The 14,760-nt window shown below is 36.5% G+C and overlaps 1 protein-coding gene and 1 long non-coding RNA gene across 3 annotated transcripts; both read left to right on the top strand.

Annotated features, from left to right (window-relative positions):
- Positions 1–3,765: 3,765 nt before the first annotated feature.
- On the top strand, positions 3,766–4,817 carry LOC129358350 (uncharacterized). Its single transcript, XR_008605799.1, has 3 exons — positions 3,766–3,865; positions 3,945–4,004; positions 4,572–4,817. It is a non-coding gene; the product is annotated as an uncharacterized LOC129358350 (long non-coding RNA).
- A 1,698-nt stretch (positions 4,818–6,515) lies between these two features.
- miip (migration and invasion inhibitory protein) lies at positions 6,516–14,609 on the top strand. Of its 2 annotated transcripts, XM_055027233.1 has the most exons (10): positions 6,516–6,589; positions 6,681–6,864; positions 7,446–7,633; positions 9,029–9,137; positions 10,252–10,363; positions 10,459–10,535; positions 10,628–10,754; positions 12,059–12,155; positions 12,813–12,932; positions 14,275–14,609. In XM_055027233.1, exons 2-10 carry the CDS (start codon positions 6,792–6,794, stop codon positions 14,398–14,400), a joined length of 1,029 nt encoding a protein of 342 aa, XP_054883208.1. In that variant the 5' UTR covers positions 6,516–6,589; positions 6,681–6,791; the 3' UTR covers positions 14,401–14,609. The 2 variants fall into 2 exon arrangements, with proteins under 2 accessions (XP_054883208.1, XP_054883207.1); XM_055027232.1 differs by having other exon boundaries at positions 6,527–6,864.
- The last annotated feature ends 151 nt before the right edge of the window (positions 14,610–14,760 follow it).

Here is a 14,760-nt window from a genome sequence, read left to right as displayed (position 1 = left end):
CTCGCCAATTCGTATGTTTAATGCTCCACTGTTTATAAGGACTCAGCCTCGTGTACAGCTACAGTGACAATGATAAGAAGTTCAATCATCCCAAACTTTACAATGATCAGTTTTTCATTGAAAGCTGGAATGACAGCCGCGCCACTCCACACCGGGGTCTTTCACTCTCCTCCTGTCCTTCAGGTGGTGGCAGCTATAGGACGCCGCTGTGGCGGGTCTAATCCTCCTTATCTTAATGACTTCCAGCGCTATCGCCAAAACTGCAGGAACAATCGACCTTCTCCCTCTTTTATCAGCAAAAGACACTTCCCTCTCCTGTCCTGTCACCCACCCCCTCATGTCAGATCCCTTTCCCTTGCCTTTCGCCCTCTGATTATCTTCATGTACTCAGTCAAAATCTTGGTATTATTTATGTAGAGTCCCCTGCTTCCAGGAAACCTTGTGAGGATACGGTGCTGTTGGCACACTTTTAAAGAGAGAAAACCACACACACACCAAATATATAGCCTAAATATATGCTTTACTTTGTCTCCTCATTGATAACAATCAGTCAGTAATGGGGGAGTTTGAGCAGAGATAGCCGGAATAAAAGGACCAAAAGTTTATATGAAGTTTTCTTCTCTGAAGGCCGCACACAGAGAGAGTTGGACCAACAAACCCCCTGGACAGCTGACAAGAAAAGAGCAGACGTTCTGTTTTAACCAGCACACATTGAAGTCAAGTCAAACTACTGAAACCCAGAGACCTTTACCAACATAAATAAACAACACACTTTTGTGTGTTGTTTATTTACAACACACAAAAGTGTGTTGTAAATACACAAAAGTGTGTTGTAAATAAACACACTTTTGTGTTTGCAAAGGCAAAGCAAAGTTTGTGCTTTGCCTTTGTGTCACCTAGAAGAAGAATAATCTCAAAGTTTTTATTTTCCTACTTCAAAGTTGAATTGTGATTTTGTGCTTTTTGGAAAACAGGAATTTCACAAATACATCTTAATATTTGATCTATTTGGAATAATAGACATTATTAAGTGACTTCTGCAACATATTTATTATTATTTTCACACTTTATATTACACATTGTCTCTAGAGCTGTGCATTTTAAATGTACATAGCTATATATTGAGAAATATTCTAAACGATATGTGTTAGTTGTTATTTCTTGTATGTTTATTTAATTATTTAAAATTTTATTGTGTGCTTTGCTGGGACAAACAAACTCTCCCCACCAATAGGGGATCAATAAAGTATTATCAGCAACCAGTGTTATTATTATATGTCATTTTTAAATGGCTTTATCTTTATGGGCATTTGGGAAAACATTAATGAGATCAACACTTCACTTTTGCATTTCAGGAGCTCAGGATCGCTGTGACAGAGGATGATACATAAAGCAAACAGAAGAGTGAGCCTTTTAAAAGATTTCCATCAAGCAATGCGTCATATAGAATATTATTTGGTTTTCTTGGCCTCATTTCATTGCTCAAAAGCTAACCTGAAGTGAGGTTTTTGTTTCAGAATCACCTCTTTGATTGTTAGACTTTAAAAGTGAAAATGAGAATTTTATTGAACTGCTTTCATCTTCACAAGGCTGTCATGCAATGAGATTCACTGGAGCTTTCTAAGCTTGTTTTATTTCATCCTACTTACATACAGGTTTTCTCATTAGTGCCTGTTTATTGACCAAACTATTTCCAATCTAACACAGATCTTGTCGATACAGAGGCCATTTTTATGTATTGTAAGCTCATTTCTAGCAAATATCTGATGCAGACTTTGAATAACTGTTTGTCATATCTGTTTGTAGTCGGGCTATGCCTTTTGATGTTGGTTTTTGTTACACTTTTCTAAAATATCCTCAATGATCATGGCGGTGCCTCTCTCATATAATGTCCTTTTTTGTATTTTCTTGCTTCCCTGCTGAATTATTCTCCTGGTTTTACCCTCATCAGCTCAGAGTGATAATAAACTGGAACCAAAATCCTCCTCTGTATTCTTTGAGATTGTGAGCAGCTCCTCTCCATATGCTTCAGGACAGGTCTACAGCCTGTTTTCGCTAAATTGACCATCAGTCAACACCTCGCTCTGCCTGCTTTCCTGTCACTTCGACTCTCACTCTCTAGCAATTGTGACCTCCAGGACTTGACTACACGCCACTCCAGGTTTGCACATCTTATGTCCTGTGAGGTCAGCCTGATTGGCGATTGCAGCTGTCTTCTGACCACTCACTATTTATTTTCTGTAATTTTTTTAATTTGCCATGAACAAGTAAAAAAAATAAATAAATAAAATAAAAAAATAAATAAATAAATAAAAAACACAGTTTTATCTCCTCATAACAATTATTCCTGACCTGATTACCTCTATCTGAAGTACAATTGTTTTCCATATTCATCCTGGCTCTACTAAATCGTAAATATTTTGAAACTATAAAATATTTCATTAGTTGGATGAAAATAGTCAGACGTATAATTTGGATAGCTTTCTTCTCGAGCATGGAGGCAAGTTTTGTGTTTCTTTCTTAGACTGATAACATCTTAGCATTTCTTATTAATCCTGGATTAATTCATGTAGCTTTTAGAAAGTCACTTCAACTAAGCCTTTTATCTTCAAGTGATGACAATATGCTTCACAATTATACAAAATAAGATTTAAACTGCACAGAAATGAACAGTGGCCCTGACAACAGTTCAGATAATCTTTTCCTTCTAGACATAAAGAATAATATAAGTATTGATAGTGATAGTAATTTTTCCATTTTACACCATTGCATAGTAAACTGGTATTTCTTGAGCACAAAATGAGTAACTCAATGTTTTTGTTGTTGATGTGTCTGTTATCTGTGCTTAATGAACAATAAAGCGACCTGGTGTAATTGCTTGGAGCCCAACAGTGGGGGTGTAATTAGAGAGGCAGAGAGGAGAGTATGGCTTCCCGGCTGGCACCGTTTAATGATAATGGGGAGCAACGCCACAATACAGTGGTCAGCTAATCATAGCAGACCGGTCAGGACAGATCTGCGTGCGTCCAAGTCGTGACCAGAATGCGGAGCAGCAGCTCGACGTCTCTGTTCTACACCATTCACTCTGCGGGGGATCAGGCCTCAGATTATGGCTGCAACACAGCATCACCCACATCACTGTCATTAGAGCCGTCATGGATGGACGGGTTTTGTTGTAAATAAATAAAAGCCACCCACAATATGGGATACCACTGTCAACAGTTCAACAAGCACTCCCTGTCCTGTAAGAGTGATGAAACATAACGTGTTGGTCCACCAACGCTGCAAATATTACAGAGTGGAAGAGCTTTAGTGTAAGCATGGTACACTTTACTCACTTCATTTTCTCCAGCCACTCTCCATTAACTGTACGTTATTTACATCCATTGATGTTGTTTTCTGCCTTTTTCTTTTTGATGAAAGTAACTGTATCCCTTTCCTAGATGGAAGTGTAACCCCGTGTTAAAAACACAAGTAAAAGATTTACTTGATTTAATGTCTTCTTTTACGAGATTAAAAAGTATGAATAGATTTCATGTCTTGTTCTACAATAAGATTTAAAAAGTAATAAAGTTAAAAAGTAAGTTAATATATATGTTCATAAATATAGATAAAAAGTGGTAAAATTCTTCAAAAACTGTAAAATATGCCTTTAGTGATTGCTTTTAGTGACGGATAAAACAACCAATAGCTGGCACAGTCTGATGTCACATCAGCCAATAAGGTTAATTGTCCCGCCCCTTCAACTTGCGCGCTGAGATTTTGCTCAGGTTGCGTCAGATACGCTTGAGAACTCAGAGTTAACGGTTACACCTTTTAATAACCTGGAAGTTTTGTCAAATTCGATGAAGAATCTTGGAAATTGGTAAGAAAAACAATGTTAAAATAATTTAGCGAAAAATATAATTCAAAATTGTGAATCTGTTTTTTAAATTAAATCTCAGAAAGCGTTCCTTGTGAGTGTCTGAAGCCCGGAAAAATCCTTGTGTAGCGATGGAGCATCGGTGAGTGATCGCACGCGCTCGGCAGTTGGCTCCGTAAATTCGCTGAAAATTGGCTAAAATACCAAGTAACTGATCAAATTTAATAAAAAAATTTAATTGTATTGTAAGATTTTGGATTATAATTGTGTATGTTGTATTTTTTTTGATGTAATTGCACTTATTTCTCTATTAGAACATGTTCTAATATTTCAACAGGGATAATTCACGGTTCATGGTGCTGTAATGTGCTTCTCTGTTAACATTATTTAGAAACTTTCTGTTTTTAGAAGTTTAGAGCTAATGTGAGCTTCTAATCCACATTCTGATGTTATAGATAATATAATATAGTGTTATAGATGTGCTTCATTGGCACCTTAAGATTGAAATATATATATATATACTAACCAAGAATATAAACTCCGATAACTGGAATATTGTTGTACAACATGGAAAAACTTGAGAAATGATGAAAGAGCTCTTTGAATTGTAGCATAAGCTTTATGGATATTGTATTTTAAGATGCTTTACTTTGGCCTTGGTCCAGGTCAGTCTTTTTTCTTTTGGTTATGGTGCATTTTTGGCCTGCAGTGCCCAGAAACCCCAAGATCATCCTCTCCAGAACTTGGATGGCGAGCCCCAGCCCAGAGGACCGAGTGAACCAGTAGATGGTGACCCTGTGAGACTTTGAATGACCATTTGACAGACACATTGAAACGACTAAACAAACAATAAATGAACATTTGACAGACACAACAAAAAGACTGGGTTATTTTTTTTTCAAGCGCACAATTTCTGTTTATTTGTTAATGTGGATCCACAATGTTCTCTATATTAAATTCTACTCTTTCTTATTGAAATTGTGTGCTCTCCTCTGTTGTCACTCACATCTAGGCTCCCGTGAATTTAGAATCTTCTGATCAGGCACAACTTTCTTTATACCTATGCAGTGTTTGTATTAGTCATTGAAGTAAATTAACTTACCTGTCATCTACTGTTATCAAAGGTATTTTAGTAATCTGTCTTGTGGGTTACAAAAGCACTGCCTAAATTCAAGTACTTCACTCTTTTTTTATTTTTTCTCCAAAGAGTTTTTACGGCACTAGTGGCTTGTAGACAGACAGGAAGGAGGGTGGAAGACATGCGGCAAAGGTTGCCTGGACCCGGAGTCGAACCTGCAATATCCGCGTTGAAGACTTAGGCCTCCAAATGTGGGGCGTGCTAACCCCTGCGCCACCACAGCACACCCCAAGTATGTCACTCCTGAACAAGATGTTTTAGTTTTGAACTAAAACATATATTTAGGTATTCGTGTATGCACATGAATTCAAATTTATATAAAACTATGACACATAGAAAATGAAAAACCAAAGTAGTGGATACACAATGAAACTGAACATTTCTCAGTTTGCATCAATGGAAACTATAGATGAGTGTGTGAATGAACTCTTTCTCCTGACTTGTGACATCCCTGTTGGGAGAAAGAAAAAAGTATCACCTGAAGTGGATTATTAGTGGTTTTCTAAGAATGTTATTGTGAAACTGTTCGCTGCCTGATGGGACGCAGAGTCATTGCTGGATTTTGTCTTTCTGCAAATCTGCTTACAGTAAATCTCTAAAAATGAACAGCAGACCAATTTTTTTTATCACGATCAACAAAAATTTTAAACATAATAGGTGAGGGATAGAATGAACTCTAAATGCTTGCATGCCAGAAGATTTGTTGATATTATTATTAAATAGACCACTGGCCCTTCTGGTTTTATCATTGAGCCCTCTCATCCCTTTATTATGGTTTTCTTGGGAGTATATTGAGGCTTCTTCCTTTGAAGGTTTATCTCTTGCCTTTTTCAGATACTCTTTGAATTCCAGCATTTTTGTTATCTTGTTTAGTTTTTGGTTGCCAGTGATTTGATTTGCTATATAAAACAAACTGGTCCACCTATTGAACTAATTTAAGTTGGCAAGACATCACTTGCATTTTTCATTATTGAAAAGAGACCTTCTTATTTCATGTTTTTTAAGTACTTAAATTTTCTCACACTTGATTTTAAATCTAAAAATGAATATGTATACGTATCTGGTTTCAGCTGTATCTATAAATCTAGTTTTTAGTGAATGTTTACAGCTTTGAATAATACATTAATGCACTGTTCTTAGATCAATTTGTATGTAATGGAAAACTGTTCTTTTAAACAGACATTTGGAATTATTATTTAAGTTCTGACATAAATTAATTACCTTAATGTGTAAAATCATAACAGTGTTTTGGGATTTATGTCTAATGTCACTAGAAAGTTATTCAAATAAGCAAAATAAATTCCTGATAAGTATTTTGTGAACCTAACTCCAGTCCATTGATCATAGTTTGAATATGTTGGCGCCCTCTGTTGTTCGCCAACTCCTAGTGCAGTTTCACCGAAATGTGCGCCTGTCACTTTAAAAAAAAAAAAAAAAAGCTTTTTGGCGGTTACGAAGATTTTGTGTCTCAGCCAATCAAATTGCTGTTGTCAAAGCGTTACTATTGACGTAGTGGTGGAGTCTGCGCGTTCAAAACACAACAACGTTGTACACCCGTAGTTGATTTTATACTTTACAAATAATTAAAGGTAATTGTGATTTGCAGATTTCTTTTTCTAGAAAATGTCAACAGATTTAACAGACGTTCTTCGAGAGCGTAACAAATATTTGTTGGAGCAGCTCAGGGAGCAAAGAGAGAAACTCGAGCGGGTGAGCGGCTGCAGCTTGAGCCGCAAGAGGGGGAGAGAGGCCGAGGAAGAAGAGAAGGAGGAGAGGAGGCAATCCGAAGTTATGGTAACTCTAACGGAGGGACATCGAGGTCCTGCAAGGGCAGCCCTGGCCAAACCTTCAGTCAGATTTGCTGGTAAATATCCCGTTAATATGGACCTATTGACGCTGACTGTTAACTAAAGTTGGAATTCAAAGTTGCAGCCATAATTTGCTTTCCTTATTCTAAATCATTTGTATTAGCTGAACACAGAATTACCTTTTATGAAAGATGGAAACAAACAGGCGTGTGGAGACTGATTTCCTAAAGATCTGCATGCTTATGTAGCTGCTCTGGAGGCTTAGAGATTATAACGCGAAAGGCAAAATCACTAAGTTAATGTAATTTAGTGAAACTCACACATTCATGACAAACAATTGAAAAGGTGAAGAAAAGGTGCAAAAGCAGGTGGATAACTGAAGCACTTAGATGATTGTGAAACAGAGCTCATTGTAGCGTACTATTGAGTGATGTTTCAGTCAACTCTTTGAATTGGGATTCAAATATTTAAAATATTTGGATATCATCATTTAACAAAATGCTTACAGTTATTGGTCTGTTTTCTTGTTGTTCCAAGTGTTGTCCTGTGACATTTGTGTTGCTAAAGTAGACAAGTCAGCTGGCATGTTGATGATGATTAAATATTCCTAAAGTTTAACTTGATGTCTTTTTTTCAGATACTCAAAAGACTCACAAAGACTCCCCCTGGAAGTTCTCCAGTTCTTTAGGGACCCCCAAACACAGTTTACCTGCTGAACCTACAATACTGTCAGGCAGCCACCAAAACTCTCAGGACTATTCCACTCTATCAGACCCCGGGTCACTGAGAATGCAGTTTTCCCAAGTTAGGCCCAATAAAGTTGAGGTAAGCAAATAAACAGCAGTTCTTCCTAAGTCCCAGTTGCTGCCTCACAATAGATAAATTGTTGCCATGTCCAACATACGTCTCATTATTATATGTACTGAGTGATCTAATCATGTCTAGATATCACAATATAATGAAGTACAAGTAATTTTTTTTAATTTGTTGTTTAAAAGTTGTACTTTTTTTTCTCAGGAAAGAAAAACAATAAAATATTATATCTGCTAATATGTACATTATGTACAATTTATTGATTTTTTTAAATGATATGTTGTTTATTATTAGTTGTGTTTTTTTAGCTACTGTGGTCACTGGATTATAAAATGTCTCATACAAAGCACAAACACTGTTGTATCCATTTACTTTGATGCATCAGTGTTCCTGTAAATATCAGCTGTGAGCAACACATCACTTGTTTTTCTGCAGTGCTGTTTTATGAGCTAAATCATCTGTGCACTAATGCTTAGTCACACATTGTTTTTATTTTCCTCTGTGTAATACAGTCAAACTCAGAGATACTTAAAAACATCATAAATGAAATGAAATATGATCACAAACTATTACAAATGAAGAACCGTGTCATCGTTTCACTTCTCTCCACATAATTTATTATTAGTTTCTTTAAGGTGGCATGTTTGTTTCTTAGTAAATTTAGCAACTAGCACAAAATATAAGATTTGAAGAAAAAAACATAAAAAATTTTAAATTTTTTAATGCCAAAAATGAAACTTCTTTTTATTGCAGTCTTTAAGCTTCCTTCAATAGATTATTTACTGTTACTGTAGAATTTACTGATCTGACTGTTCTGAATGGTATTTTAATGTTTCAGACTGTTGAGTAAACTGCTAGGAGATGACTTATATTGCTACATACAAATAAAGAGTTTCAAATTTGACCACCACCCACCAGTTTACAGTAAACTAATGATTATTACTTGGTATTTTTTCATCCACAGAGTTTTGTATACTTATTTTGATTTTTTTATCTGTCATTTAAAAAATGGAAGTCATTGTTGATAAATCTCACTGGAATTCCCAACTTGGAAAGTTTACTTTTTTTTAATTCAGATTTCACAGTCATTTCTTGGAATTTCCAGTCTCATTATTGCTATTGAAAATAGTTTCTGTAAATTGACTGATACTTGCATTTGCTGCTGCAGTAAAAACCTTTTGATATTCATTGAAAAAAAGATCCTATAAGTATTCATAAATATGTCATTTTACGTGTTCAGTATATTGAAAAAATACAAATTATTTTGTTTTGATTAGCTGCTGAGTAAATACCCACCTACTAATGTCCTGTACTTCACTGAAAAAGGAAATAAAATGTTGAGTAACAAACCCACTATTTTGAAAGATGATGATGCCAAGCAATCAGCCATGTGTTTTCTTTTTACAGACGGAGATAAAAAGTCAAGTCAAGATTTTTCAGCCAGAAGAATCTGAAAGCAAACCTGCGTCAGACAGACGTCATGTGCAGCCTTTGCTTGGATATGATTGGATAGCAGGTGCGCGCCTCATTTATTCAGTTGACATGAACACAACACGTTGTTGAAGTCTTTATTTTTCACTTGTTTATTTGCTATTTGCTTCCAAAGAGCCACTGTCTTGTGTGATAGGTGTGCAATATTTCTGAATTTCTTTAAATGTTATCCTTTGTGTAATTTCCTATAAACTGGCTTCATTTGATTTATCTCAGAAGGTAAACTTGGATCTGGGAACGACCTCACATCTGAGTTCAATCTAGTCTGGTTTCTTCAGTTTCACTGAACATGTTGCAACATGTTCACAAATAGAGGTTGTACAGTACCACGTGTTCCTCTGGTTTAAAGAGTTCCAAGTGAAGACAAACTCTTGCGACATTCCTTATGTTTTAAAAACATGACAGCCGTACTGAATCTTTATTCTCTGCTTTTGTCGGATGAAATTCAAACTTTTACATTTTCATTTTTCCAGATGAATCTTTGAAATTCCAGCTTCTGAGTACAAATACAGTGCACCATAATTCTGAAGTTTATACCTGACACTCGTGGCTTTTGAGCCACTTCTCTCTGATTTATTTATACTCCTAAACTGTGTTTCAGTTTGGGAGGTTTGATATGTCCAAAACGTCCTAAACTGAAAGAGATTAACTAGTGTTTTGTCTATGACAAACCCACTATTTTGTCAAGAAATCATTTATTTTGATCTTCTGACCTTTTCGAAAACACTTTCTTTTATTTCTTTTGGATTTTTTTTTTAATTGAATGTGACAAAGCAACCATGTGATTCCCAAGCTGCTTTCAGCTGAAGTCATTGCTTAAATTGGAAAGATGATGCATTTCTCAGGTCCTGTTTTAGGTCTTTGTAGGATTTTTTTCTCCTGTTTGTGAAAGAGATTACTTCTAGATCTTTTCCACCCTCTGTAGATAGTTTTATGCTTTATATTTCTCTAGTTGTTTCCTACTTGTTTTATATTCCTAAATTGTAAAACACATACAATACGCGGCCATGGTTTGGTAAAAATGCTGGACTGAAAATGAAACCGTGGCTCTTTGGAAATCAGATGAGAGAAAAATATTAAGGGTTGATCAGAGACATTCCTGAGTAGATGACTGACGGCGGTCTTCTTTTTCTCATAAGGGGTTCTGGATACCGAGAACTCCTTGTTAGAACACTCTGATGAGTTCTTCAATGATCTCTGCATGTTTCGATCGGCCAATAAAGACGAGTGTGTTCACTCTGGGGCAGCAAAGTGAGTCTCCTCACCGCATTGCTCATGTTAGACTTTTCAAAGGATCTTTGTTGAACAGCAGCTTCTTCATTTGACACTTTCTTGGCTTATTTTAGGTCTTTAGACAGAAGCCATCTTTCCCGAACACTCCTGATAGATGACAGCGAAGAAGGAAACACAGACACTCATCAGTGTAAGATGTATTATTTATTAGATTGGACTCATTGTTTTGATTATCTCAATTTGTCCAAATCTTCCCCCTCTTTGTGTTTTCCTTTTCTTTAGGTACATTCTCCTACCGGATCAACAGCAGGTTGTTTCCTGTCCCAATTCACTTTCAGGAATGCTGCCCAGTGTGCAAAAGACACAAATCTTCCTACCCTCACACTGCAGCTGAACCGGCTCTGATCAGGTACTGAGGGTTTGACCCTTGACCCTTTTATGCAGGAATGATAATGTCATGCGCTTACGCCTTGTTGTTTTATTCTGTGAACTACTGACAGCATGTAATTGAAATTCCAAGCAAAGATTTAGTATTTATTTGCAGAAATTGAGAAACGGTCAAAATAATAAAAAAGATGCATTGCTTTCAGATCTCAAATAATGCAAAGAAAACAAGTTCATGTTCATTTAGAAACAACAAGAAACACTAATGTTTTGACTGAGGAAGAGTTCAGGAATCAATATTTGGTGAAATAACCAGGAGGTTTTCAGTGGGGCTCAGTGCAGTGGACTCTTAATTTTTTCCGGAGTTGTATGTGTGACTAACAAATTAATGACACATTACATTGGGCATCAGGTGTTCCTGTCATCTACTACATGTCAGTCTAACAAAATATAAAGAAACAAACTCCAGCAAACAATTGAATTAATTTGTAAAATAAATATTCTCTTTATAAATAATGAAAATGATGTCCGGTGAAGTGTTTTCTAAAGCAATTTAGTACCTGGATAAGTAAAATGATTAATCAAATTGTCCTTCCAACATAAAATAAGTTCTTCAAAATCAGAAAAATCCTTCTTTTTTTTTTAGCTTTTAATCAATATTACTGGTAATACATAGGTGTGTGTTAGACTGTAGAAGAAAATTGAGATTTTTTTTTTTGTGCTGTGTGATCTAAGAAATTACTTAGAGAGCTTACAATGACTGATCAGCAGGTGGCAGCTTATGGGGGCGGCAAACCGGAGTGCAATGAAATGTCTTATTTGTACCAGTAGCACCCACCGAAAATGAAATTGTAGCTCTCTTTTGTGACAGCTCTGCATACAAGGGTTGATTCTGAAACCGCCCACTGACAGCCAAACATTTGGTGCTTGCTGGAAAACATTTTCAGATGTTTGAAATATTCAGTTGCCTGGAAAGAAAACCAGACTCGGTGTAATTTTTTCATTTTTCATTGCGTTTTTTTAGACCGTTCTGCTTCAAAAACCATGTTGGCATTTCCCTAAACTGTATATGTTGTTGAAAAATTTACGGTTTTAGTAAAGTTGAGGTCTGAACAATTGTACAATTAACATTTAATTTTAGCTTAAATAGTCTTGCCTTACATTTTATTTTGCTTACAAAGTTTTGATAATACAGATTGGTTATCAATCTGTACAATTTTGTATTGTATGGATATGATATGAATCCAAAATTTGTGTGCTTTTCAGTGTATGCATGTCTGTCGCCTGAAGATAGATCTTTACTTGTATTCTGTTGCTTGTTTTTTAAAGGGTTAGCCTTCCTCGTGCCAACATCCTGCCATCTTACAAGTACAAAGCTCATCGTCGAAGCAGCTTCGATCCTTCAGACAGTTTGGGATTACCTTCAGTGAGTTGGAAACAAATAATGCTGCTTCTGTCTGAGTCTGTCCTTTTTGTTTCATTCTCAATGGAGCCTTCATTTGTAGTTTTCTTCAGTTTCTTCTCTGCATCTGTCTCAAAAGTGACAAAAATGTTGCTTTAATCATTCAGACTTTGAGCTTTTTACATTCCTTAGATATCAAGACTGCGTGTGTGAATTAATTGTAATTTACATGGCAAATTCAGATTTAATAATTGAAAATAAGTATTACAATATCTAGCACACTTCTTGCGTTGAAAAAAAATTATTTTTGGTGGGTGGCGTGTTGCATAGTATTAGAGAAGGCGACCGATACAGAGGCTATATCTTAGAAAGTGTCTAGGTTTTCCTCTTTGCTAATTATTGTTAGTAAGCACTTCTAATGTCACATAAAATACTATTTTTTAAACTGTATAAAATGCTTCTGTGTTCCTGCAGTGGTTAGCTGAATAGCACTAGCTTATTGCTTTATTCAAGGATGACCAATTGTTTCCTGTTCTCAACATAAAAGATGTCTCATAAACCTTTAGATGATCATCCAGCTTCTGCTGAGGATGCAAAAAAGATCACTTTAAGTAAAGTAAAGAGGCCATTTGAATGTGCTTCCTTGGTCCTGCTGCCATTAATCTCCTTTGCTTTGTGCAGCATTGCCTCTCAGGATGGTCTAATAGAGGTCAGAACATCCTGCCTCCGGCCAGAAGCCTTGACCTGCGGAGCAGCATTAAGACGAAGAATGCTAGTAGCCCCCTGAGCCAGCAACTGGAGGTAAGACTGAGAAACCTGCTATTGTATTCAGGCAACAGAAAAACACCAGCTTATCAGTTTGCTTGTGATTAACTTCTGTCAGACCTCCAGTAACTGTAGAGTCTGAGCAGCATTCAAGCTTATTGGGAAAAATAAACTCATCTTTTATTTCAGTAGCTTGATTGCACACTATGATTTGTCATTAGAGTACATCTATTCAGTGGGAAAGGAAGTATAATGTTGAGGAATAATTAATGTAAATCACCAGGAGCAGATTTACATATGTTTGTCAACAACCTTTTCAAAGTGAATATATCAGAAGGATCTGTTTAATTTATTCTGTTTTTCTTGAACTTCTTGGAACTTTTAAACTAATAAATAATCCATGGCTTCCCGTTCCACTGGGATATAAATACACTATGACACAGAGGCCCATTTCTTTTGGCCACTGCCCACCAGGCTATTTATCTTGGCATCTCACACAGTGAGCTGCATGTTAAGGGAAGTGAAAATTTAGTATCTGGAACTCGGCAAATATTAGCTTCTTTAGTCACCTTAACAACCAACAGACGCTTTGCTTTATAAAGTATGAAAACAGTTACTTCTCTCCTACCATCACAAATGTAAACGTTTGGAGCTTTATTACCTGCAGTGCACAATTATCAGGAATGCTGCCCAGTGAGGCTGGTTTTTCTTTAACAGTGGATGTCATGTGTTGGGCATGGAGGAGGGCCTGTAATGCTGTGGCTCTACTTCTCTGAGCTCATTGCTATGTTGCAGGACATCTTGAACTCTAAGATACCAGACAGAAAACAGAAAAACCTACAACGAAGAAATTAGTGGTGCAGTAATTTATCAGCCAGTCGATTTTCTTAATTTTGGGAGATCAGTGATCGGCCGATACTTCAAGCCGATCGTATCCCCTGATATAACCTACAGCAACAAATGTCTAAAAATCCACCACTGTCCTCTTTTGTTTCCTCCTGTGAGAGAGGTTTAACTGGTTGACCGGCCCACCAGTTAACATTGTCATCCCACTGTTACCAACTCAGCATCTTTCTTGCTATATTTAGCAACATTTCAGACAAAAAATTAAATTGGTGTCAGCAAAAACTGGAATCAGCAGGTCGGGCTTTTTAAAGATTGATAATCAGCGATCGACCAGAAAACTGCAATCAGTGCATCTCTGATAGAAATATTTCATCAGACAAAACCTATGTAGACACTTCTGATGTGGCTCAAAGCAAAACATAAATGGCATTTTCTTCCACTTTTGAGTCATGCAATGTGAAAGGCTTTTAATTTATATCCATAGTCATCGGGGTGCAAACGTGTCTCACACAATTTTTTCCCTTTTTTCCAGAAATTATCTTCATCTAGAGGAAGTGAAAACCTTGAGACCCCTGCTGTGTGTCGCTTGGCAAATTTCAACTTTCAACATTTCTCTCCAAAAAGAAACCCAAGAGCCTCTTTTTTCCCCGTGGGCTGATGAGTCATTTCTGGATTTTCAAGGGATCAAAATCTGAGAAGCAAAACTGGCTACATTTACATTTCTAGTGCAACATCGTCTGTCTCTGCCAGACGTCCTTCATGTACTTTGTTTTTGTTCTTTTTCAAACAGGGCACTGAACTAAAGTGCATCAGGTGTTGTAAATGTACTGGAACATAAGTTAGCTCTAAACTTTGAGACTTAAATCATTTTGCCTCACAGTTCCCTTTTTCTTTGTTCATGTGCATTAAAGCTTGAGCACATGTGACCTCCGCTAATGTGGAAGTGAAGCAAGAGTTGCAACACAATGGAGACCTGCAGCATTTAACACCAGTTTTAGAACAACATAAGGAACGTTGA

The sequence above is a fragment of the Poeciliopsis prolifica genome, unplaced genomic scaffold, assembly GCF_027474105.1.
Source record: "Poeciliopsis prolifica strain line A6 unplaced genomic scaffold, Auburn_PproV2 SCAFFOLD003, whole genome shotgun sequence".
Classification (NCBI taxonomy): Eukaryota; Metazoa; Chordata; class Actinopteri; order Cyprinodontiformes; family Poeciliidae; genus Poeciliopsis; species Poeciliopsis prolifica.
Note: the sequence above shows the minus strand (reverse complement) of the source record. Positions and strands in the feature narration are given on the sequence as shown.

Bases quoted from the DNA above. Each gene is read 5' to 3' on its own strand.
- miip (XM_055027232.1), top strand. From the start codon at position 6,624: ATGTCAACAGATTTAACAGACGTTCTTCGAGAGCGTAACAAATATTTG. The intron at 10,364-10,458 runs GTGAGTCTCCTC...GGCTTATTTTAG, and splicing joins GTTCACTCTGGGGCAGCAAA to GTCTTTAGACAGAAGCCATC. The intron at 10,755-12,058 runs GTACTGAGGGTT...TGTTTTTTAAAG, and splicing joins GCTGAACCGGCTCTGATCAG to GGTTAGCCTTCCTCGTGCCA.